This window comes from Aythya ferina, assembly GCF_964211825.1.
Source record: "Aythya ferina genome assembly, chromosome: 19".
Taxonomy (NCBI): Eukaryota; Metazoa; Chordata; class Aves; order Anseriformes; family Anatidae; genus Aythya; species Aythya ferina.
Window position 1 is genome coordinate 7,439,752 of NC_140309.1, and position 25,296 is coordinate 7,465,047.

General features: G+C 42.0%; 2 protein-coding genes across 6 annotated transcripts in view; one reads left to right on the plus strand and one right to left on the minus strand.

The window, feature by feature from the left end:
- Positions 1 to 1,123: 1,123 nt before the first annotated feature.
- On the plus strand, positions 1,124 to 22,830 carry YWHAE (tyrosine 3-monooxygenase/tryptophan 5-monooxygenase activation protein epsilon). Of its 2 annotated transcripts, XM_084493175.1 has the most exons (7): positions 1,125 to 1,324; positions 11,575 to 11,774; positions 16,321 to 16,427; positions 16,761 to 16,967; positions 17,745 to 17,881; positions 20,317 to 20,363; positions 21,910 to 22,830. In XM_084493175.1, the coding sequence occupies exons 1-6, from the start codon at positions 1,261 to 1,263 to the stop codon at positions 20,322 to 20,324; spliced, it is 723 nt and encodes a 240-aa protein (XP_084349301.1). In that variant the 5' UTR covers positions 1,125 to 1,260; the 3' UTR covers positions 20,325 to 20,363; positions 21,910 to 22,830. The 2 variants fall into 2 exon arrangements, with proteins under 2 accessions (XP_084349300.1, XP_084349301.1); XM_084493174.1 differs by lacking the exon at positions 20,317 to 20,363 and having other exon boundaries at positions 1,124 to 1,324.
- Positions 22,311 to 25,296, minus strand: part of MYO1C (myosin IC) — a 57,584-nt gene continuing 54,598 nt past the window's right edge. For all 4 annotated transcript variants that reach the window (XM_084493154.1, XM_084493156.1, XM_084493157.1 and 1 more), the window contains one exon: positions 22,311 to 25,113. In XM_084493154.1, the coding sequence (XP_084349280.1) occupies positions 25,087 to 25,113 (27 nt within the window). In that variant the 3' untranslated portion in view covers positions 22,311 to 25,086. The remainder of the gene's footprint in view (positions 25,114 to 25,296) is intronic.

Below are 25,296 nucleotides of genomic sequence, written 5' to 3' on the forward strand. Positions count from 1 at the left end.
ATTATTTAGTTAGGCACACAGTGACATAAAAATAATTCCTATATTTTTAGATGTATCTGTGAGAAAACCACAAAATGTTAATTTTACGCATCCTGGAACTCATGCTCGCTACCTGAAATAATGTGTCAAAATGAATCAGGAAACAATGAACCACTTTTTAAAATGATGCTTTAAGTGTGCGTACAGTCGCACAAGGAACCCATTTAAGCAGGCACAATATAAAACAGTAAATATGAAGATACTCAACAACATCCCAGAGGTGCCAGGGATTGCTCAGTCTGCTGCCTTCAGAAGCTGTAAAGGCCTTTGTGTGCTCCCACACCTTGGTAAGGCTGAGCCTAGGAGATGCTGGAAAAAGATCTGAGAGTTTGTCCACATCCATCCTGAGCAAATCTTTGAAGATTACATTTATGCTAGCCCTTTTAGTTTCTTCAAACCATTTTGATTCGGGAAATTGAGGCGCTATCTCAATTATTTAAGCCTATGCTCCAAATATTTCTGCAAGACACCGTGAGGAACTTCTGAAACATTCAGCATTCTTCTAACCTCTTTAAACCGTGAGATTATCGTGCCTTGCCCCAGATAAATACCTCGGGGGTGATACTTCGCTTGAGAACACCCCCTGGAGAGGCTGCAGAAACCGGCTAGGTCAGACATTCTCTATTTCACTCATTTCTAGACACATTGCTAAAAGTCAAAAGCAATACCCAGCGCTTTCTACAAAAAGGGAGACGTTAATTCTAGAGGCGTTGTCGGGCCTGAGGACGGCGCTGCCTGAGGGGGAAGCCACGGGCGCCCTGAGGGAAACGCCGCCGCCTCCCTCACCCTCAGCCTGCAGCGCGGGCTCGGCTCCCGGCCCTCCCTCCCGGGCGGCACAACCCCGACTCCAGCCGCGGCCTCGGCTGCCCGCAGTGCCCCCAGCGGCCCCACCCCGCTCCCCTCCGCTTTCCCTTGCACAACGGCGCCCTCTCGACCGCCTTCCCGAGGCCGCCGCTCGGGAGCGGCCGACCCCGGCCTCGAACCCGCGATCCTCGGGTCTTCAACCCCTCCGCCCGCCTCCCGCCTGTTGCCAAGGTGCCGCCGTTGCCATGGGGAGGCGGAGGGCGCATGCGCGCCCTTGCGGAAGTGCCCGGATGCAGCGGGGGGAGGGGCCGCCGCCATATTTCCCGGAGAGCAGCGAGCTGGTAGCTGCTGAGCCCCCCGGCCCCATCGGCTTCCATCCGCCCCGGACACTCCCCGACGCCACTCCGCCTGCAGGCTATGGACGATCGGGAGGATCTCGTCTATCAGGCCAAGTTGGCCGAGCAGGCTGAGCGCTACGATGGTGAGCGCCGGCGGAGGAATACAAAAAAAAAAGCCCTGCGAGGCCGAGGGGGAGAAGGGAGGGAGGGAGCGGCCACAAAATGGCGGCTGGGCGGGGGAGGGGGGGGCAGGGGCGGAGGGGGGGCACGGACAAAATGGCGCCTGGCACCCCCCTGAGGGGGCTGAGGGAGCCGGGGGCTGAGGGGCCTGAAGGAGCGGGAGGCTCGGGCCTGGGCGGGGCCGCTTCGGAGAAAAGGGGGGGGGGGGAGGCGGCGGCGGAACCGGGAATAAAATGGCGGCCGCGAAGGGCGAGTCCCGGGGGGAAGGGGGAGCCGCCCCCGCCTCATGGAGAGGGGGGGGACACACAAAGAGACCCCGCCGCTGCTGCTCGGGTGCCTTGGGGCGGTGCTCGCGGCTCCGGGCCTCGCTTCTCTTCAGCCGGGCTGCGGGGCTGAGGGCGGCTCGCCGCAGACAACGCCCTCTCCGGGAGGTGGGTGCCCGGCTCGCTCGGCCCCTCGGGGGGGAGATGGTGGGGAGAGGCCGGCTCGGTCCCAAGGGAGCGGGGCTGCCGCTTTTCTTTCTCTTCTTTTGCTTTCCGGTGGAGATCCCGCTGCCCCTGGCAAAGCCAGAGAGAGAGACCGAGCTCTCCCCCTGGAGCCATCTAGTACTACGTGATCCTTCATTGCCTAAAGGAAACGCGTACACTTTCATTATGCGCAAGATGCTATTACATTTCATTTTCTTTTTTCCAGTATTATGTTTTTTTTTTTTTTTTTTTCCCTCTTTCCCCGATAAAGTTTGTGCTCTGCCCTTGATCAGTACCGATCTGGGGAAAAGTGGTGGTGGGAGGGAGCTCGCAACCCTGGAATGGTGTCTGCTGCCCCAGAAATGTCCGCCTTGCGACTGTCTATTTAAACGTGTTTCTATTGCCTATAATAGGCAGGGCCTTTAATTTTCTCAATGGTGTTAATTTTCTGGGACTGTTACTTCTGCCTTAAGACTTGTGTTTATGCGTTTGAAGTGAAATAAATACCTGTCTACACTTTAAAGAAAAAAAAAAAAATCTAAATGAATACAGCCATGTTTCATTTAGAAGTAGGGAGATGTTCCAAATACTTTAATCACAATTTTCATAGCACAGGAAGGTAATTTGGTGAGAACTAGGTTTTGTTCTCAGAGCTGCTGCTTAGAAAACTTTTGATAGTGTTTCAGAGCATCTGAGAAATACGTGTTTTGGTGAGGAAAATAAAATCTACAACAACAAAAAAAGGTCAAAATAAGACTGTCTTTTGTAATTGTTCTTACAGGGCAAAGGGGTTGGAAGTAAGAATTCCAGTAAATGAAAGGCATCAAATGGCTTCCTCATAGTAAGGAAAAAAATGTCCCCCTGAACAGTCCTTGGGGTGTGACTTAACTGGCTGGGAGGGATGGGCATGTGATTCAATATTTCACAGTAGGTATGCAGCATCTATTGGTAAAAACTGGGGTGTGTGTTTTTTCAGTATTTTGCTGCCAACCCCAAAAAGCATGCGATGGGAAGACACATTTTTCTCCCTCCTGCCATTCCTAAAAAAGATGCCCCCTCCCCCCATAATCCCACCATTTTCCTGGAGTTGGGCTTTTTGTGTGTAGGGAGGAAAGGGCTCTCCACCTGGTATTAATGAGTCAGTGCAACTACGAGTGTTGGCTTTGGTTTGAGTGGAAACCCAAAGTAAGATGCTTGGCCAACATCCTGGAGGATTCATTCATCTTCAGGAGCTTTTGAGGCATAACCGCCTGTCTTTCTGGTACTTTCCTGGATCGGTGGTAAATCAGTTCTTTGGAAAGTAATCAGACCCTACACCATTGTAGAGATCTGAAATGCAAAACCATTCGGCTTCCTGTCAAGAAAAAAAAAAGGTTGATAGTTTGCCTTTGTGCAGCTTTTCTTTCTATCAGTGGGCTTTCTATTCCAACCCAATCATGTATGTTTGCAGAACAAGCTGGCTAGATCAGAATCTAGAAGACTTCTCATGCTGTATTGCTTCTGAACCATAATGAGGCCGTTGCTAAGGAGGGAGCACCTGGAGTTGTGTTAAAATCAATACTGTGGTTTTTAGACTTCCAAAATTTTTTGGAATCAAGTTGGGTAAACAAATTTAAGGTGTTCCCTCCAATTCTGCTAGCTGTTCTGCAAGCATTTTTACTTCTTACATCTCTGGCCTGGAAAAAATGGTGTTGTAGGTGCTGTTCCTGCATCTAATTCCGTATCCTGGTTCAGCTGGAACAATAAAGAGTTTTTAGCGTATTTTGTTCTTGTTTATATGAAATACTGCATTTCTGCTGAGATTGCTTCTCAATCAGTTCTTTTCACGTTTGGCAGTATGCTGAAAGTGTAAGTTATTTTAAAGAGCAAAATTAAGAATATATGATCATAAGGTCACAGTTCCTAGTTTGCACATACAAAAGATGTGATGGTAAGTACTGTCTACTATAAATATGCTGGAATAGAAAATCTGTTTTATAACATCAACATGAATGTGAAATTGTTTTTTTGTTTAATGTTAAGATAACATTAAGTTCTGCCCCATCTTTCTCATGAGAGTGGTGTGTGGTATGTTTTTTCTTCTGTATGATCAGAATAGGCATGGTTTGTGACAGTTAAAGCAGTGCTGATTGTAGGCACCTAACTAGTTTTTTTTATTATTTTCTTATTTTTTTTTATTTTTAAGTTACATGACCCATTTAAAGAACTGTATCAAGTCTTGGCAGCTTGTGCCTGTAAATTGCTGAAAACCCAGTCCTGTTTCTATATGGTCCTTAGTATGTTGGCCTGGATTAAGGGGACAACTTTCTAGGTACTTCTGCAGTGTAAATAACACTTAAGCCCTGATCTCTGGAGATATTAAGAGATTTGGGTGTCTGACTATCTTTACAGATCTGCTTAGGCATGTCATGACAAATAACAAAATGCCAGGAAGCTTAGTTACATTATAGGAAGCTTTGTGACAAATCTCTCTGTGAAAAATCTCACTTATCTGCTGTTCCTTCAAAGACTATTACTAATAGCATAATATATAACTGTCTTTTGGGGAAAACAATTGGAATAGATGAGTTCACAAACACAATTTTACCTTACTAATGTTTCTATTTATATCAAGAGAATGTATGCATCTGCGTTTTTGTAGACTTCTGAATGTCAAAACGTAATTCTTCATTGTGGAAGCTAGGTAGTATCTTTCCTTTAATCAGATGAGAAACCTACATGCTATGACACAAGGTAGACTCCAAGTGGATAGTTTGCTATCAGTTTTGTGTTACAGAGCTTGAGGTATATAACTTGAAATTTACATAAGGTATAGCAGGTGAGATGAGCAGGGTTTCTTCCTTTCTGAAAGCAGATATAGGTCAGGTTACAGTTGGGAAGAAAATACTTGAAATCTCTCCAGATTCCCCGTACAGCAAGTTAACAGGTGACTCCTGTGTTTCTATAAACTGTCAGGGTAATGTGTCTTTACTCTGAAGACAATAAGGGGTGCAGCAATTGACTGAATCCAGAACTTGAACATGTTCTAGAAGCTGTCTTACAGTAACAGAACTTGAAGTTAGAGCTTAATTAAGAATCAGTCACTAATCTGTATCACAAATAATAATTTATTAATTACAGTTTGCAGATGTCCTCTTTCAAGTAAATAATGTAAATGCATTTAAGGGGTGTCGTTCCCCTGCTGCCCCCAACAGTTGTGTGAAAGGGCTCTTGTAATTTCCTTCTAGAATCTCCTTGAGTTCCCAGAGCAACCAGAGGATTCAAACTTCTAAGCTTGGTTGGTTTGGTGCTCTGCAAGGAGTCCAGCAACTGAGTTGGTGTCCTTTAATTTATTCAGGTACTTGCATTAGGGTACTATTTATTAGCAGGTCTCAATCAAACAAATACGTGATGAGACTCAATCATTTGGAAGTAGCTATAGGAAAATCAAACTATTTTTTTATTAGTAACCCCTTTCATTTAGGAGGATGTAACTTCACAGCTTGCAGATATAGCGATGACTTGTTGCAAGAAATAACTTCTGTTGGTCTGTAGGATTTACTGTGTGGAAAATACCACTGTTGCTTGGATAATTTGGCCTTAATCCATCTGGTTCTCCAAGTGCATAGAAGTACTGGTATGCTCTGTAGAACTGTATATTGCAGAGTCATGCAGTCAAACGTTGGAATTGTCTTGGCTGCACCAGCAGTTATAAACCTCATCAGGCTGTACTGCTGTTCCCTGTATGCTTTCTCTACAAAACTATAGTTTAAAGCACTGCGTGGGGTGGATTTTCTTTGGTATTTTCTCCCTTCTGCCTGCTTGGTTGTCTTGACATGTGGGGATATGGTTGTTAGGTTCTTTTATGCTCGTTTATATAAAACTTGCACATTGACATAGGTGTAGCATGTTCTAGGTAGGGAACTTAAGATAAGATTACCAATTTTTATTACCGGCAGTTAAAAGGGTGCAGCTAGTCAGGGTGCTTCAAGCATATGAAGACATCTGAAGAAAAATCACGAAAGCTCTGTAGTGTGTAAAGGGAAACGCTGTGTTTATTCTTTTAGAAACTAAAGCAGTAGTGTTGTGAAGTGGGGTGAGCTAATCTGACAACTCCCTGTTGAAAGGGGGATGTCCGCTCTTTAGAGCCAGTGCAGGTCTCTAAAATAGAAGCAAATGTCTTTCTTCTTTTCCCCTGAGTAGCTTTCTGAGATGGTGACCTGAATCAGATAGTTGAGAGGTCATAGAAGCGCTGAGCTGGCACGAGAACATTGATAGGGATAGAAGGGAAAGGCACCTCCCTGTCCCCACGAGCTCCTCAACTAGTTTAGTCATCTCTTAAATATTAGTTGCAAAATGCAGGGTTTCTGAAGAGAACAGAAGAACCTCATGTTGGGAATGTAATAGCTTTGTCTTCAGAACAAGAGTTCTTAATGGATAGAAAGATTAGCTCTACTATTTCTTGGCTCTCATTTAGACCTAATCACTGCAGTGAATAGAGTGGTGTCCAGTGATAGCAGCTGAAGGCTGTACTTCTAGGGAGAATGTAATCTCCGGGTGTCAGTCTTTGTGGTTACACAGCACTTGATGAAGAAAACGCACTTGCCGTTATTTTTCCATCTCTCTTTAGTCTTTGTCTTCATTGCTGCTAGCAATTTGCTCTTACTGCTAAGTTAGTACTTGCTGTTTGCTTCCTTTTTTTGGATCACTTACGAATGTGAGCATACTTCCCAGCACAGATCACTGTGTGATGCCACCAGTGATCTTCTCCCCCTTTGAACACTGAGCCTGTGTTGATGCCCTGTTCCTGTCTTTCAGCCAAGCCTTAATTCATAGGAGGACTCCTCTTATCCCATGGCAGTTGAGTTCCTTAAAGAACCTTGGAGAGGGACCTTGCCAAATGCCTTTCTGTATCAATCGTGTGTTCCTTGTCTATATGCTTGACTCACTCAAAAGCATCACAGTAGAATTGAGGCATCACATGCATTTGCAAAGAGCTTTACTCTTCAGTATAGCTTTTATGCATATACCCACTCATATTTTATTATTTTTTTTTAATCCTCTTGGATCCTGGTTAGGGTTAGATTAATGGACCAGTAGTTCCCCTTGACTGTCTGCTGGAACACCTTTTAAAATCCTTCTGATTGTTTGTGCTGATAAAGTCTTGAGAGGATATGCACAAGAGTTTAGGATAAGGTATTTCATTTTGGATCCTTGATACTGACGTTTTCATGATTCTGTGACCAGTACTTGTACTCAGTCTGAGTACTGGTTACGGTGAACACAGATGTGGGAAGACTTTTTTTTTTTTCTGCCATGTCCTTAACATCCCTAGATCACCCCGGAGCATTTGCAGCTTTTTGCTCCTGACGTGCTGAAGTAGATATTGAGCAGCAGCTTAAGAGCTTGAAGATCTTGGCCTGCTTTATTCCCTCTAGACAAGAAAAGATTAAACTTAAAACACGACTTCAGTTTTCTGAAGTGCTCTGCTGCTACTCTCAGCGTGGTGGTATTTAATAAGGCTACCTTCTGGGTTTTCCCAAGGTTCTTTTTGATTTGAGCCTCCAGTGTGGTGACCATCAAGTCATCTTCATTCTACCTCTACTGAACAAGTTCTTTTCCTGTTCTTATTTTAACAAGCTTTCTCTCTCTATCTGGTTCCTCTTTCAGAAACCAAGCATACCACAAGCGAACTTTCTAGCTCTTGTTTTCCTTTGGTAACGTTGAATCAATGTGTGCTGTGGCAAGGGCTGCTTTTCAGTGTGGTTGAAACAGATCCTGTGTAGTGTTGAAAATTAGGGGGGGCAAGTCATAGGCTATTTGACTGGTTGCTTCATAAAAAAAAATCCATCGAACACTGTAGCATTGTGCTTATTGGGAGACTTAGGCAACATATTGTGCCATAACTAGACATTCTGAGTACTGTAGCTTTGCCCCAGTGGTGTTTATTCCTTAGCTTTTCTGTGCCAAGCAGTTCCTGTTGCAATTCTTATTACTTAGACTTGCATTTTCAGTCTGAGTAGTATAAACTGATTAAACTGTCAGGTTGATGTACAGTCCTTTGGCACGATCTGCTGTCTCTTAACTTTGCAGCCTGTATTGGGAAGGCTTGTAACATTCCCACAAAATTTGCAGTACATCAGCACTACTCCCGTATTTCCTTACCCAGGGACTCCTGTGTTGCTTGGATTTCTCGAGTTTGAGAAGCAGCAAATGCTTTCTGTTTCTCATCTTTATCTGGGATGAAGTGTTCATTATTTTTGATCTGTAAGTTTCCTCCTCACCTGTGCCCTTTGGGCAAATTCTATGGATTGGTGCCTAATAGGTAGTTATTAATCACGTTTCTCGACACTTCTAAACTTACCCCCACATTACTTTTTTAGTTTAATTTTGTGGCTTTGTCATTTGGTATAGGTCCAGTAGCATTCAAAAAAAGGATTTTTTTTTTTTTTGTATAAGCTTCATCTCCTTCCATAGGATTATAGTCTTGGGTTTCTATTGTTATTTTACCCCCATCACGCTTTCAAAGAACTGCTTTTTTAGACCAATTCCATTGACCTACTGTATTTTTTTGTTAAAGTGGATGCCTTTGGTAGTTAGAACTTTAACTGGCTATTCCTTTTCCTGTGTATTCAATCCTTTTAAGGTGGAAAAAGTATCATAGTTCAGAGACTTACAGTTCAGAGACTTAGAGTTCGATTGTAGTTTCTGGGCGTGTCAGATTGTGTATCTCTAGGACCATAATCTCTCTAGAATCTTTGATATTTAGAAACATCAACAAATTAGCCACGTACCATCCTGTTCAAAGTCTTTGTAGGTAACAGTAGTGGTGACCACTGTCCAAACCTTTTGTGCTTTACAAGCTATGCCTCTGTCCCTATGCATGTGTTCCTCCCATGTGAGAGGAGCCACCCATTTTAACTGTAGTGTTGGACATAGGAACAAATAACTGGTAATGCCCGTGCTGCTTCTGAATAGGCCATTATACTGTGGGCAGTTGTTCTGAGTCTCAGCTGAATGCTTTTTCCCTAAGAATATACAGTCTGTTTTACCTGGTCAGGCCAAATATCTACTCATGAATGCTTCTTAAAACACCTAACAGCAAATGTCTGAGGAAGGATATGAATCTAGGGCGAGCATGTCATTCTCCCAAATACTCTCCTATCCTTTCTCAATTTATGCTTTGGGGACTTCCTGCTCTGGTGGTGGCATGATCTGACAGCACCCTAACATGGTGACAGACACGGTCAACTCAAAGACTGGAATTTAACCACTTTAACTACAATCAGTCTTTTTATGAATTAGTAGCATAAAACTACTCTTTGTATAATGCAGTGTAAGCATTTCTGGATTGTGCATGCAGTGAGTTGTCACTACTGCAGTAATCCTTAACTGAAAGGTAATTTCAGACTTTCTCTGTCACTGTCTCCCACCTTTTCATCTCTGTGTAGAATCTTGCCTTTTTTTTTTTTTTTACCTCTCTACTTGTTATGGTTTTCTGATCCTGGAAACTTACCTTACATGTTTCTCACCTCCGTGTTTCTGGAGTAGTTTTACTGATACCACACTGTCACTTAGAGTTGTATCATCTCAATATTGCTCTGTCTGTCTGACTAACGTATGGTGTTCGTACTATGTCAGACCCCAGAGGTCTTCAGGCTGATGGTGGGTGTCTGGGAATGAGCATCGTAGGTGAACAGTACGACATCACTACCTCCTTATTCTCCAGTTTGTGTTTTCCTATGGGATCTCTCTTGAACACATGAACTAGCCGATGGTTGAAGAGAGGGCTGTGCATTCACAGCTACAGGTTAATTTCTCAATTACTTCTCATATCTGAGGACAGTTAAACATTAAGCTTAAAGTCAAGCCATACAGCTCTTGCTGGAGCTTGGCAAAGAGATCCAAGTAGGAGAGAGTGCAAGTCTTAATGCCTGTTCATCTTTCCTCACAAGAATGAGTGCTGTGGTAGGCAAATTATCTCTGATGTACCTGTTGTTTAAGGAACTTAAATATGAAATGACTTATATTTTTTTTTAAAAAGTCAAATCAACAGTCTTTGAACAGACAGAAGCATCATCCTTTAGGAAGTAAGTCATAGTGCTTGTATTATTTAAGTTGAATATTGTAACTGTATCATATGCCTTTAACTTAGCTAGTTTAAGTTACAAGATCACATGCTTAAGTTTAATATTAAATATAGGTACATAGTGTTTTAGGATGGCTTTTGAAGTCTTCAGCAAAAACAGTTGACCATTTTGAAACAGCAGGGTGTTTGTAAATACTATCAAAGCCTCTGGGCATTTTTTTGTTACTTTGTGAGCTGGACTAGCAAAATACGCTGGGTGAAGTAGGGATGTTTTCTTCTGAAGAGAATAGAGCCACTGTAAAATTGTCCTGCACATGTGGAGACCTGCTTGAGACTGATAACATTGTTCCTGCCAAGGAAAAAATGAGCCGATAGTTCCCGTTACTGAAAGAGCTCATGCCTGCTAAGACTGAATTTTAACACCTGAGGGGGAAAAATGACAGTTAGGTGTTACTTGCTTCCTGTGGCTTCTGCTGCCTCAATACAACATAAAGTAAAATGATGGGGGAGGGATGGTGAAAGTGCAAATTAAATAGGGCACAGAAAGGTGAAGGTTCATAGTATGGGAGGTGTAGCCTAGTCACGTCACCATGGTCTTGGCAGAAGGTAAATTTGTGACTCTGGAGCTCCTCAACCTGCCAGGTAGCTGGGAAACCATTGTCCTGTTGAGCAGCTGGGCTGGTTGGGTCCTAGTCTCATTAATGTTCCTTGTACTTGGGATTCTCATCTGCTCTAGCAGCTGGGAGGCAAATAATGAATGAACTGATGCACTTTCTGGTGGGACAAAACTTACAGTTCCTGGATGTCATAAACCGAGAGCCCAGTATATATGTAACAATTCAGCTTTATTTTTCTAATGTCATAGACAATCATAATGTGATTAGGTAGTGAAAGGATTAAAGCCTTCCTTAAGTAGTTCAGGCTTTTGCTTCCACTTGAATATAGGAAAGCTATATTTAGTAATAACTTTTTTCACCTCAGCTTTAGAAGTCTTTTTTTTTAACAGTATAGGCTATAAATATGATTTTTGTGTTACTTTTTCAGTGGAAATAGCTGCTTGGCACGGGTAGATATGGTTGCTCTGGTTATCCTCAGGATGTCTCCTTTGTCACTTTTCCAAGCAGCTAATTTTTCTTTTGGTGGTTTCCTCTTGGAACTTTGACTTGCTTCCCTAATCTATTCAAATCTGGATCTTATTTTTTTGGTTAATTACTGTAATGTAGTGTATTCCAGCTGACAAATCAGTGGAGCATTCTGTAATTCTTCATTTTATCCCTATTGTGCAGAAAGCCAGCTTACATTTACTCATGCTTTTCTCACAATTCAGTGTCTTTTCAGGAGCACTGTGAAGAACACATGTTCCTGTAGGATTGTACCGATAACCATTATCCACTGTAAAAAATGAGTGCTTACTGCTAAATCTGTTTTGTCTCTCTTAAGCTGTCTTTAAAGAATGTTTTGGGTACTCTTGTCAAATGCATTTAAAAGAGTACCAGGTAATTCCTTTGTGCGTGTGCTCATGGATTTGTTTGGACCACTCTAGTATAAAAGTGAGGAGTAACTGCATGAAAGGAGGAGGGAGCCTGTTTTGATAAGTTATCATTAACGTGCAACTTCTGTTGAGTGGTTTGAAAGATGCTTTAGCTGTGAGAATAATTGCCTGACCTTTTCTTCCTAGAAATGGTTGAATCAATGAAGAAAGTGGCTGGAATGGATGTGGAGTTGACAGTGGAAGAGAGAAACCTGCTTTCTGTTGCATATAAAAACGTGATTGGAGCCAGAAGAGCTTCCTGGAGAATAATCAGCAGCATTGAACAGAAAGAAGAAAACAAAGGTGGAGAAGATAAATTAAAAATGATTCGGGAATATCGGCAAATGGTAAGATGTAGTTGACGGTATGGCGTAATGCCATTTAGTTAAGAAGGGCTGCATCCTGAGTTTGTTACCCTTAAGATAAAACACTCCTGTGTTCCCAGGGATGGGGGATGTTAAGATGTTACTGTCGTCTCAACTGTGAAGTTTGCATGTGTAATAACCTCTAGGGCCTTGCTATTTTTTTCTCTTAAGAGAGGGGAAAAACTGATGCAGATAACTTCATGGTGAGTCTAGTCAGTCTGTGCAGCTTTACCTAAAATGGAGAACTTGGAACAAGCTTTGACTTTCATCAGGAAGGGCTAATGAAACCATCAGCTATTAGAACAGTGAACTGTTTCCCTCCCGCCCCGCCTCCTGGTTTAATGTGGAGCAGGCATTCTCCCATACTATTTAAATCCCACACATTTCTGCAGAGACTTCACATTCATCATTCGAGGACAAGTGCCTCCATGGTTCAGATCTTCACTTCCAGAGAAACTGTGGAGTCTGTCTTTTAACCTCCTGGCACTGATTTGTACACTACCAATGGAAACGAAGTTCCTTTTTTCAGGAATGGCTCTGGACTACTTTCTCTTGACTCATAGCATTTCTCTTGCTCCATGGAATTGTTCAAGTTGTAAGTTTCTATTTTTATGCTGGCGTGCTGCTGGGATGAGGCTCTGCCAGTTACATACAGTCCTAAATACCATTTCTTGATGGGTGTCTAAAATCTTTCTTACGGAGCATATAAATTAAGACAGTGAATACCTATCTAACGATTGCTTAAATTTGTCTTAGACAATATGCTTCAGGTTTCTGCTTCATATTTTGTGGGCAGTTGCTATCTCCTGCCAGAGATGCTTTAATAATGGAAAGGCTTTCCATTGTTTTTGAAAGGATTGTTTAAAAAAAAGGCATGGTTCTGCATCTCTCCTTGTAAAGAGAGCAAGTACTGTGCAGAACAGAATGGTGAGCAAGAAATGTGTGTGTATAGTCCTCGAAAGAGGATATATTGAGAGAGAAATATACAGCCACATGGAATGCAGGGCTGTGCCAGCAGTGTTGTCATCCTTTAAATCCTTACAGGGAATAGCCATCGCTGTTGTTCAGAGTGCCTGCAGGCTTTAGGTGGAAGAATGCTGTGGAGTACACAGCAGTGTATTTCCATACTGGAAAAAGACAAGATGTGTCTGCTCAGCTCTAGTCTGGGCTTTCCAAGAGGCTTATGTGTTACAGCTGGAGCTGGAGACTGTGTCCTGCTTGTAGTTGCTGAAAGACTCGCTTTAAGTTAGTGGATGATGCTTGCTGCTGCTGAGATGAAAGCTGCAGCAGAGGTGCCCTGCTGTCATACTCAGTGCTTCTGGGTGAATGGGTAAGGTCTGGTGCAGACTCAGTCATGGTTATTTTGCTTGACCCCCATGCCAACAAATATCCCTTACTGTATTTTTCAGCCTTAAGAACAGTGTTAGTGGGAGATCCTTCCCAGGCTTGAAAGACTCTGGAGGGGGGGAAAAAAAAAAGGGGGGGGGGGAGACATGGGAGACAACACACGAGTTATCTTGGCCTGTTAGTCCCTAGATTCAAGCAAACTCCAAACACTGGAAATTACTATCCAGTATGACTTGGGGCAGAACTCAAGGGCTGATAGTGGTGTCAGAGCAGGACCTGGCTGGTTTTGTCTGAGGCATACATCAGGCAACACTGAGGGACGATAGCAGCCTCTCTATTCTTTACTTTGTCTGCTTAAGATAAATGTAGCAGAACCAGTACACAGTTATGGGAAAGACTGCTGCTGATGTGATTCCTGCTGGTTGGGTCCTGTGGCCGTGTGGATGCACAAACATGGAGCCTCTGGCTTTCTACTCTGACCGCATCTCTGTGGATGAGAACATGGAGGCTTGCTTTCTCTGTCCTTGAGAGGATGAAGCAATGTGTCTGCACATCATGCAGTTCAGATCCTTGCAGTAAGACCAAATCCCTTCCCTAATAGCATAGGACAAGCATTCACCTCCCTCTTACGGTCTGTACTTGTGGTGTACTGACAGTGTGCTTCATAGTGCTCTGACTTACAGCCTGGGTTGTATTTTGGGGCAGCTGCAGGGCTTTCTCCTTCCCGCTCTTCGCAGGAAGATGAGGCTGGAAGTTGACATGTGGGTGGTCCTTTTATTTCTCAGGGGAGTGGGGAGGAAGGTAGCTCACAGGCTTTAGCAACTGCTGCCTGCTGTTCTGCTTTCCTGTTGCATCCCAGCTGTGAGGTGCAGCTATTCTGTGGGCTGAACTGTAAAACAGGTCAAAAAACTAGTACAGGCCACGATTTTCCTGGTTGGTTCTAATAAGTTTTCCTATTTAGGTCATCAGGTGGTTTAGAAGCTTCTCTACCTGTAGAGCTAAGAACACAGTCTGGAATCTGCTTAAGCCAGCACAACCACTAAAATACAGGGGCAGGGTGGATTGTGGGGGGCCACTGCACTCATCAGGATGAGCCATCTCTCCTTGCTAGTCAGAGCCTGCAGTTCCATGTGTCCTATTTTGAGCTAAAATGGTAATAGGCCCTAAAACTTCCTGTTCAGTGTGCTCCCAAAAGGCACGTGTGAGCTCTTGGGCTGTCTTGCTGTGCAGAGCTCAGTTACTCTCTGTCAAGAGAAGATCCCTTTAAATCTTTTTTTTTTTTTTTTTTTAAAGAGCTATTAAGATGGTGGTGGTGGGGGGCAGTTGTGTATTTTTTTAATTAGCTCAATTTATATTAAATCTTTTAAGTTAAGCATGGTCAGGACATACAAATTGCCCTGGTCAGTAGTTGCTTTCTGGTAACTTGTGTGACTGGTCCTGTAAGCACAGCTGAAAAAGGTCTGTCTGAGATGAAATGGAAGTTTGTACATGTCTGGTTTAACAAAAGAAGATTAGAAACTGATTTAATTCTTTGCAGTTGTGCTGAAGATCTCTCTGCAAAAGAAGTCATTGAGAAAGAGGATCAAGAGGAAAGAAGTTTGCAGGAACTGACTGCTGGCAAAGGTTTTATAGCTTTTGTAGCCCAAGAATATATGAAGTAGATTCTTCTCAAGTGACCATAATTCAGCAACTTTCCTAAGCATTTGTCACATAACTAAGTATAGCATCTAACTCTTCCTTTGAATGCTCTAGGGCATTCTGTCATTGTTTGCATATGAAATTTGCTGTATATTAATCTACCTAAAGGAACTTCTCCAGATCTGTTAAGTAATTTTTACAAATTGATATATGCCAGTTTAATTTATTTTAGATCTAGTTTTAACAGTTTTGAGGCCAGATGTCGTGGTTACAAACCACAATAGTTTCGAAGCTATATGGTGATAAGATACTGCATGAAAAGAAAAATGCTATATGAAAGAAAACTGCATGAGTGGGGGGGATAGGAAGGGATAGCAGGCTGACTGGGGCTGCTCTTGTGATCTGAGACATGCAGCTACTGGTACTGCTTGCTGTAGCTGATGTCAATGCCTTGCCTTGAGAACCTCAACTTTGTAGGCTGTAACAGTAGCTTGAGCCAGAGTTGTCTTCAGCCGTATTTGAAAGTTAATGCCAAATCAGGAGAGCAGCAACAGGTTGCTACCTGCACTTACCCAACCCCAACCCCTCCTGCTGTGGATGATGTGGGATGCTTGGATCAAGTCTGGTTTTGGCAATGTAGATGTCAAAAAAGAGCTTTCAGCTTTTTTCAAAGGTGCTTAGTTTCTTTGTTTTCAGGTATAAAACTTCCTATGGTAGAACCTAATCTTGTAGACCTTGCTTTTTTATTCCAAAGCAGGAAGAAAAAGTGACGTGACCATTTTTTCAGTTTTGGCTATTAAAATCCAGTAACTGACTTTAAATAAGACTTAATACATTGGTTTTCTTTGACCACTGACCTCACCGTTAGTGTTGATGGTTTCTGCTGTTTTCTTTGTTATGAACTGCTATGCTCTGCTTTTTTATTGTCTGCTTCTGAAGTTTTTATTTTTTTCTGGAGTTTTTCCTCTTGTATCTGACCTTTTTTTTTTTTGTCTGTGACACATCTGTTGTGTTCTAATATAACGTGATTTTTGTCTTAAGGCTTTTCTGCTAGTACTTGGCTTCCCAAGTAGCCAGTGGAAACCTGTTCTGAATGTGTAATGTAACTGGGGGTGAAATGGAGTTCAGCTGACCTGTCTTAACTACCTTCAAATTGTTCCCTTCACCATTGCCACTTTCAGGGCCTTCCAGGATCAAAAACACGAGGCATTAGGAGTTATGCAAGTCATGCAGTAAGCAGTTACATGCTGAGACAGACATAATGCAACTGTCTAGCAAGATGTTTCCCAGGGAATTTATAATCCCGTTATTCGGTTACGCATTTCATCATACATCAGTCCTTGCATCTCCTGTCTGCCAGCTAATTACCCAGTACTGTTTCGCTTAATGTACCTGTGGACAGCTGAATCTTTGTCCTGTTTTTTGTCTTCCCCCTCCTTGGGTATTTATGATGCCACCTGTTTGATATCAAATATTTTTGAAACAGGCCTTCAATCTTCTGTGCTAACCTTGCTGCTTCTTTGTGCTTTTTTTTTTTTTTAAGGTTGAGACTGAACTGAAGTTAATCTGTTGTGACATTCTGGATGTACTGGACAAACACCTCATTCCAGCAGCTAACACTGGCGAGTCCAAGGTTTTCTATTACAAAATGTGAGTGTTGCCTTGGGAGGTGAACTTCTTGTTGCATCTGGACTAGATAACAGGAGTAAAGTAATGATGCATGGTGTTCGTGTTTTTTTTTTTTTCCAGCCTAGAACAACCAATACTATAATATCCTGTACTAACGCAACAAAGGAAAAATCAAACCTTCTGCTTGATGGTTTTAAATGTGCTCAGGTCATAAGGCCCTGTTGTCTGGGCAGTAATTCAGGAGTAGTAGCCCTGTGTGTGAATGTATAAAATCATTTGTAGAACTAAGCAGTTTAGTGGCTGGTGTGGAAATAAGGACTAATAACTTACTGTTTGTTCTATTCCTGTTTTCAGGAAGGGGGACTACCATAGGTATCTGGCTGAGTTTGCCACAGGAAATGACAGGAAGGAGGCTGCAGAGAATAGCTTGGTGGCTTACAAGGCTGCTAGTGATATTGCAATGACAGAACTCCCGCCAACACATCCTATCCGCTTAGGACTTGCCCTCAACTTCTCTGTATTCTACTATGAAATTCTTAATTCTCCTGATCGTGCCTGCAGGTAGGTAGTGACTGGGGAGATGGGGGAAACTTACGTGAACACCAAACAAGCCAAAAGTGGTTGCTAGTTTGAGAAGGACTTTAACACAACAAAAAAAAAAAAGTGCTGGCTTTTCTCCTGCTCTGTTTGAGGTTACATCATTGGAAAGGCTTTGAACTTTTGCATCCTTTTGAATCCAGATGCATTTGTTTACCTGGGAGTAGGTTTATGTATGAGAAGCAGCAATAACCTTGGACCAATGAACCAGTGGCAGCTTGACAACTTGCCTTGTTAACTCTATGCTTACCCTTACTGTGTAGAAAGTGTGAGGTAATTTAACTTGCCTCTCTTGGTGCTGGCTGTTACACATGATAAGAGGTGTCATGGACAGAGGAATTAGTGGTATAGATAAGCTTTTGTAATTCTACAAGTCTTTCATAATTTAGCTTGTATGAGCATAAAAGTGAGGAGTGAAGCAAATACTTCCTTCTATTCCTGTCACTGCAGGTTATGTAACTTCTTAAAGTTTTTAGCAGATGTTGATCAGTTCTACTGTAAGATGTAGAAATATTTAATAAACCCCAAAATCTTGAGTAAATGGATGCTTCTTAGGCACATAAAGTAGTTGATTTTTTTTTTGAAGAATGGAGGTGTTTATCTAAACATCTGAACACCCTTAAATAATACTTAAAGAGGCTGTGGTGTCTACATGAAGATAGATGTTCAGAGACACAGGCTTAATGTGTAGGCTTCAGAATTCTTTCCCAATATGTATTAAGTCTGACTTTGTGCTTATAGGTTGGCGAAAGCAGCTTTTGATGATGCTATTGCAGAACTGGATACGCTGAGTGAAGAAAGCTATAAGGACTCTACACTTATCATGCAGTTGTTACGTGATAATCTGACACTATGGACTTCAGACATGCAGGGTGATGGTAAGTAAATGCCACTCGAAGGTGCTGCTGTCCCATGAGCTCTGCTCAGAAAACAAAGCAGAGATGTGTAGATTTAGATGGGTTTGGTGTTTTGCTGCTGTCATCCTTAAGAATTGACCTTTCTGAACTTCTGTCCTTCCTTAACATGGGATAAATTGGGGTGACAGCAAGTTCTACTGAGAAGTTTTTCAGCTTCATACTTGAAGGAAGGAGATGCAACTAGTATCATTCTAAACATCAGTGATTATTTTAAAGCAGTGACTTCACTTAACTATCTGTCTCTTGTGGCTTGTCATGTTCATCTTACAGTTGTCATTTCAGCCAGATACCAGGTTCCAGTGCAGGAGGAAGTATTGCAAAGAATCTAGTTCCCTTTTCAGGTCACTTAATGTTTCTATTGGCTTTTCAGTACGAGATTATTCACTGCCATCATGCCAATCCCTTCACCTTTTAGCAGTCCCTGTATCTTTTATGAAGAATTGAGTATGAAGATGAGGAGGGATTTTGTAACTCTTTGTTACAGGACAAAAGAATGAATGCTTAGAAAAGTCTAAATTTGCTGCGTGATGTTTGGAAAGCTCTCTTTCTTTAAATACTCCCAACTGGTAACTGGTGCTAGGTTAGGTTGTGACTCTGGAAATAGGTTATTGCCAGAGCAAAGAACAAATACATTCTCTGGCAGTATATGAGGGTGGGGCACTGATTGCTTCTCCTTACTAACATCCGTTAGTTACTCACATAAAAAGTGTTTCTGATGTTTTGAATGGACTTTATTTCCTCTTACGCTTAACTTTCTACGTGAAAATTTTAAACTTATGTTTTTGGAATTTATGCCTTGTTTTGCTTATTAGTGATGAAATGTTCTTTATCTAGAAAGATTAAACTTGTAGTTGCTTCTGCAAAAATTAGGTTCTGGATAGACCAGTAGAAAAAGCTAGATTTCTGTACTTCATATTTAGAAGAAAATCTGTCCTGTTTGTTAGAGGTCTAAAACAGAGGTCTAAAACAATATTCTAACTTGACTTAAGATAAGTCTTAAGTAGCAACTTAGAGTAAAAAAAAAAGTTGTGTGGCAGTAGCTAGGTAGCTTTACTTTGGAGTACTCTATTGGCATAGTGTCTGAAAGCAATGGTGGAATCTCATTAACTTCTTACCACCTGCTGCCACGTAGTCACTAAGGGATGATGGTTTCTTTTAAGCATTGCTCACTTCAAGCTCTTGGATTGGCTGCAGACATGTACCATGAGTATTAGTACTGCAATTCAAGTTTTACCCCTATTTCTTTGGGCTTTAGACAGAATTGGGGGGGAAGAAAATTGTACACGTGCTGGGTCTTGGTTTGTGGGGTAGCCTACATCTTAGTGCAGCCTTTTGCAAGGGACCCTGTGTTGTCGTAAAGGTGCAAGATTACCTAATGGTACAGAATCACATGTATATATTACCCAGGTGGATCTGTAGAGCAGTGTCTCTAAGCATTTCAGGTATTAAATGCCTTCCATGCAGTGGCTAGGGGAAAAAATGTATCCCCAGTGCATATAATTAAAACATGACTTTTTTTTTTTAATGGAGCTAAATATCGCAGTGTTCTTTGGGAACAAACAGCAAGGTGGCTATTTCAGTGAGGTAATGAGGCTGGATTGCTAATGCAAGGTAGTAGCATTAGAACTACCTTTCTAGTAGCATTAGAACTACCTAAAGCTACCTTTATTTACACATGACCTGACTAACATCTCATCTCATTTCACAGATGTTAACAAGGTCAGTTACAGAGGCTTTTTAAACTTATTTATTGAGCAATCCAGATTCAAATTTCTTATTTCCTCATTAGCTCAAGTCTAGAGTGACTACTTTTGTCCTTCCTGAAGTAGTTCAGAATATCTTAGTTACTGTTTATGGTGCATGCCAGCAGGATGAGGACTACAAACTGAAAATACTGCAGAACTGCTTGAACTACTTGCAGTTCTTCAGTCTTCAGGTTCCCAAAGAACACAGTATCTGTGTAGTGTGTACAGCCAGGGGTGCAAAGCTGAATTTTCTTTTCTTTGTAACGTCATGATAGATACATTCATTGTGTGTGTTGGAAAGTGTTGCTTCCAGAACTCTATTTTCAAACTGGGTTAGAGCCTTTGAAGATAAGTAAAAGTTAATTGTGGCATTCACAAGGATGGTCATTGTTACCAGTTTCCTGAGGGGATGGGGAAGACTTTTAAAGAGGATAGTTCCTTTTTCATTAAGCTCTTGCCTAATGCTTTATTTCAGTTGTGTAGATTGTGGTGAGTGTCTCTGAAATTGGGTAGTGTTACTCAGTTGGTACACTTTTCCATCCCATGTACTGTATCTTTTAACCATGTCATAGACGAGCTGTTTAGTTTACTTCACGCTTGTAATGTCGTCTTCATATGATTCCTATTTTCCCCTTCTTTCCTGCTGTATAGATTCCTAAAGGAAAGTCCAACTGTTCATTTCCTAAAAACTCTACTTTGTAAGTCCTCGTCATGGCTCAATGAACTTTTCAACGTCAGTTTTCTTCTGATCACTAATCATGCTTGCCTCTGTCACTACTTTGCTGCTGATAAAATTGCTTGTATTTTTGACTCCATTCCAGGGCTAAGCGATGTTCTGCCAATTTGTGACCTGTTACCCAGGTCCCATATGCATAACCGAGATCCAAAGTAACTTACATGTTTGGGAATTGAGCGCGTACCTGGATGGATATTAAGATTATTTGGGCATGAAAAGTACTCTCACTGTCGCCTGTTACAGGAATATTTGCTTAAGTGCATTGGCTAGAGCATGCTCAGATCTAATAATCTTCCTCGGTTAGGGCCTCTGAGTTCTTCTTTTAAATTACATGTTTCATAATTCTAAATGGAAATTTTGTTTTTGAATGTTCATGTATCTTGTTCCTAGGCCACCTCGTCAAAACTCTACCTTGCATTGTACCTGGTGGTAATTCTGAATCTGGACATGCTCTGAGCAGGCATTCCGATTATGTGCTGAAGTCATTGGTTTCATTTGATTGGATTTTATTGCAAATGAACTTTTTTGAATGGACAGTTCTTGTTTATTGCCCTTAAGACAGTACCATGTCACATGGCTAAAGATAACTGTGAAGAAAACTTTTTTTTTTTCAGTTTCTTGTCAATTAGCTTAATCCTGCATGTGTTATGGCACCAGCTGAAGTATGTTGAAGTTCTCCCTGTTGTAGTAGAAATGGGCAAAGGCCTGTGCAGGAGGCATTGCATTGCATGCACCTCGCCCAGGGGCAATTATGAAGTAAAACTGAACACCTACAAGTTGTTACGTGGACAGACCTCATTTCATTGCATGGTGTAGCCTGGTTGAATAGGTCCAAACAGGCTGTTTCTCTAGAGGCGTGTATCCCATAAGTCACTCTTTGAATAACCACAAGCCTAGGTTTTATTGTTGTGTTGGACTTGGAAGTAGGGAAGTTTATTCATGCTTCTCGTGCTAACTTAATAGATGCCATCAGTGAAACTCTGTAATGTTGGCTGCAGTCAGTTGTGGTTGTTGAGACTAGGCGGACTCAGGAAAAAATGTTTAATTTCTTAGACCTCTTTAGTCTCATTTCTGTCATTAGTGGGTAGATGGCCTTAGTGATCTGTGGAGTAGCCATGAGGTTACTGGGAAGGTATGCTGTGATTTAAGGACGTTGATCTACAGCCATTTGGACGATTTGTCTTGGCTGTTCATTTCTTGATCAACAGGGCTGATGACATATGCAGACTTCCTCAAACGATGGTTTATTGTTTGTCCTTACAACAGTCCATGTTTTAATAGCCTGTGCTACAGTTGTTCCGTATGAAATGTGATGAGTTGATTACAAGGCTTAATTTCCATGGAAACGCTTCACTCCAGAACTGGCTGTTACGAGCGTGTGTGTCATTTATGCAAGCGTGTGAGTGTGTGTAATTGCATGAACCTATTAATCTTAAATGCTTGTTGAGCCATTCTGCAGTCTCGTTTTCAGACGCTAACTTCTTCCCTACTTTTAAACACTTTTATAGGTGAAGAACAGAATAAAGAAGCGCTGCAGGATGTGGAAGATGAAAACCAGTGAGACACAAAGGCCAACAAGAGAACCCATCTCTGACCACCCTTCCCCTTCCCCACAAAAACCCTCAGTGTCACTCTGAGAACCACCAAATCTGACTTTTACATTGGGTCTCAGAATTTAGGTTCCTGCCCTGTTGGGTTTCTTTATTTTTATTTTTTTTACACAGTTTAAAAGTTCTTAAAGGCAAGAGTGAATTTCTGTGGATTTTACTGGTGCCAGCTTTTAGGTTCTTTAAGACACTAACAGGACTGCGTAAAGGCTCTTTCAGCATTACTGTATTGTCTCCTGCCAGATGTGGTGATACTGCCATTAGAAGTGGATGTTGACACCTGAAGGCTGTTAGACTTGTAGGGGAGAGATTCGTTATCACAAGGTAGCATGCATGTGGTGGCATTTTTCTTTTTTATAACTGTTTAAACTGAATTTTATACCAATGTTTAAACTTAATTGGATGTTTAGCTTGAAGTTACAGGTTGCATTGGGACATATATTGTAGTGGGTTTACTTGTAATAAAAAAAAAATTCCAAACTGCTGAAATGTTGCTGAAAAACATGGTGCTGGTAACAGTTCAACAATCCGTGGCTGCTCATTCTTGCCTATTCTTTACTTTTCCTCAAAGCAGGTTAGCATTGAAGGTGGCATTGATAAGCCTGCATGCGTGTTCAATATTTTTTTCTTTCTCCCTCCCCCTTCCCCTTCTCCCTTCGCTCGCTCAACCTCTTTTGTTCAGTATGTGTAACTTGAAGCTAATTTGTACTACTGGATATCTGACTGGAGCCACAGATACAGAATCTGTATTGTTCTTACTGAAACACAGCATGGAATTAACATTAAACTTAAATAAAACAAACCTAAATTAAAAATGCCAAATATTACTATGACTTTCTTTTTATATTACTTCAGCAAGAATAATTTTCCTCTGTTGCTTGTAATAGGAACACTTGGAGGGGGAAGAGAGAGAGGGAGAGAGAGAAGAGTAGCTGCCCTGCTTTTCTTACATGAGATAAAGTAAGATCCCAGTCTTACAGGTGAGACCAGCTTCTTAGAAGACAGCCTGCTTTGCAGCAGGAGTCAGCAGCTCTTCACACCACTTACTCAATTTTTGCTGCCTGAATGCACAAGGAGTCATGTGCCCATCTCCCTTGCCCCCTACAGGACTCCTTTTCCAGTCTGGTTAAGTGGATGCGGAGAAGGAAAACATTTTGACTTAAAGTCTGCTCCACTTAGCTGATGTCCTAGAATTCCTTTCTAGGAATACCATCTGTGTAGCCAGATCAGGCCCCTGAACTGAAGAGAATCACCGGGGCTGGTTCCATGTTTGCTGACAAGGCCCAGCAGGGTTCCACCTGTCTGCAGCTGCTGTGAGTGCAAGCACAGCAACACTGTGCAGCTTCCAAGAGTGTGCTGCAGGGGCTGCATTGTCAAAGAGGCAGTGTGATGAATGGGGTGGGGTGATCCCAAAGTTAAATGTGGTGAAACAGCTTTTATAGTAAAGACAAAGTGTTTTCATCATAAAAATTTATTTAGCAGTTTTGAAGAGGTTATATAATAGCGTATACAGCATTGTATAGTATATACACTATATAGCATATACAATAGTATGGTGTATATGTACTACAGTGTATACAGCATTCCAGGCCTGGGGCAGTGTTCGGTAACTGTATAATGTCAGGAAACCTAAAAGTTAGGAGATCGAGCTGATTGTATGTCAGTGGCAACATGTTTGGTTACGTTTTATTCAGGGCTTAGTGTAACTGCTGTTGCTACTGCATCAGGCTAGAGGTGGGATGTGGAGGATTGCTAAGGCAGGTGGAGTGCAAAATGCATGGTTGGAGGTCTGGAACTTGGAAGCTGGAGCTGTGGTCTGCAGTCAGCAGGTATTGACACAGCTGCCCACTGTGCAGCCAGTGGGGGCCTTTTGTTAAAGGAAAGTGCTGGATACTGACTTCTGTGATGCAGCCTGAGACCTGATAGCGTTCACATGTCCCTTCTGGGTTGGAGTCAGAATTAGTGATATGACAGCTTGCTTAGGAAATTGTTAAGATGCTTCCATGTGAAGGAGCCCTCAGCCAGTTGGGCAGTAACGCCAGTGGTGCTGAACTAGCCCTCTTCTTTAAGGCAGTAGTGCAAAGTGTTACATAAACACTGAAGCTTTACTGTGAGAACTCAAACTTCCAGTTATCCCTGAAGATGTATGAGAGGAAAAGCAGTTTTTGTGAAGGTGCTGCTGTGAGCCTGATGAGCTGTGTGGGGAACGGGCAGGCTGAGGGCTCCAGATTTCAGTTCCAGCCTAGGGGGACATGGATAAGCAGTGACCTCTGCAGTTGGTATCACCTAGATTTTGGTTGGCTGTGTGGATATGAAAAAGTTGCTACTGTATAAAAATATCACTATACAGCAAGAAATGGGAGCTGTAACTTCAAAAATAATTAAAAAAAAAAAATGCTGTATCCAAATCAGTGAAGTTAACATGATGGGTTAATGAATACCTTCTGATCATAAACTTAAAAACAACAAAAATTCCAAATCTAAAACATAAAAGTTTCCATATCAACACCATTTCTTGTAGTGCATTTCTCATATTCAGCTATAAAGTATTTACAGGGTTTTTTTACTCATTTACACAATATGGCTTTAATATTGTAACACAAAGCATCAAAACATCTCAGAGTAAAATTCTTCATAAAACATTTTGAATATAAAGTTTGGCATTTAATTTGGCTGACAAAGCAGCAGCGTTTTGTTTTCTGATTGTGCTTTTTTGATGATGCCAAGCACAAATTTTGGTCATTTCCATCAGGGCTTAAACTCTATTAGAGTCAGAACTGCCTCTCTCAGAGCCCAGCTGAACATGTTTCATGAGCCACGGTTTCACAGACATCACGTTGGACCCGTGTGTTTGCCACTAAGGTAAGGAAGAGAAGGCCTTTCTTTTGGAACTTCAGTATTAAGACAAGAAAGCAAGATGCGTTTTGTGGGTTTTCTGAAAGTGCAGGTCTTTGGTAACAAACAAAATGAGCGAAGCGAGGAAGGAGGGGGCATTTTGCTGGGAACTGAGTCCAGCCAATTATACGGGGTGTGGTCAGACTGATGGAGGAAAGGGTCCTGTAGTGGTGGCACATTTCATCATCGAGAGTTCAAACGAGGAGCAACCTGCAGGAGAAGATGGACAAGCTAGGAACCATACTGAAAACAAAGATGCAGAAATGGTTCTAGTGCCAAAATATCCTTGAAACATGCTGAAGCCTGGCCTGTAGAGTTAAGCTGTTTGTTATGCTGTGGGTAGGTAAAAAGCTCTCTGTGCTGAGGCACTGAAAGTGTCTGGCCTCAGCAGGA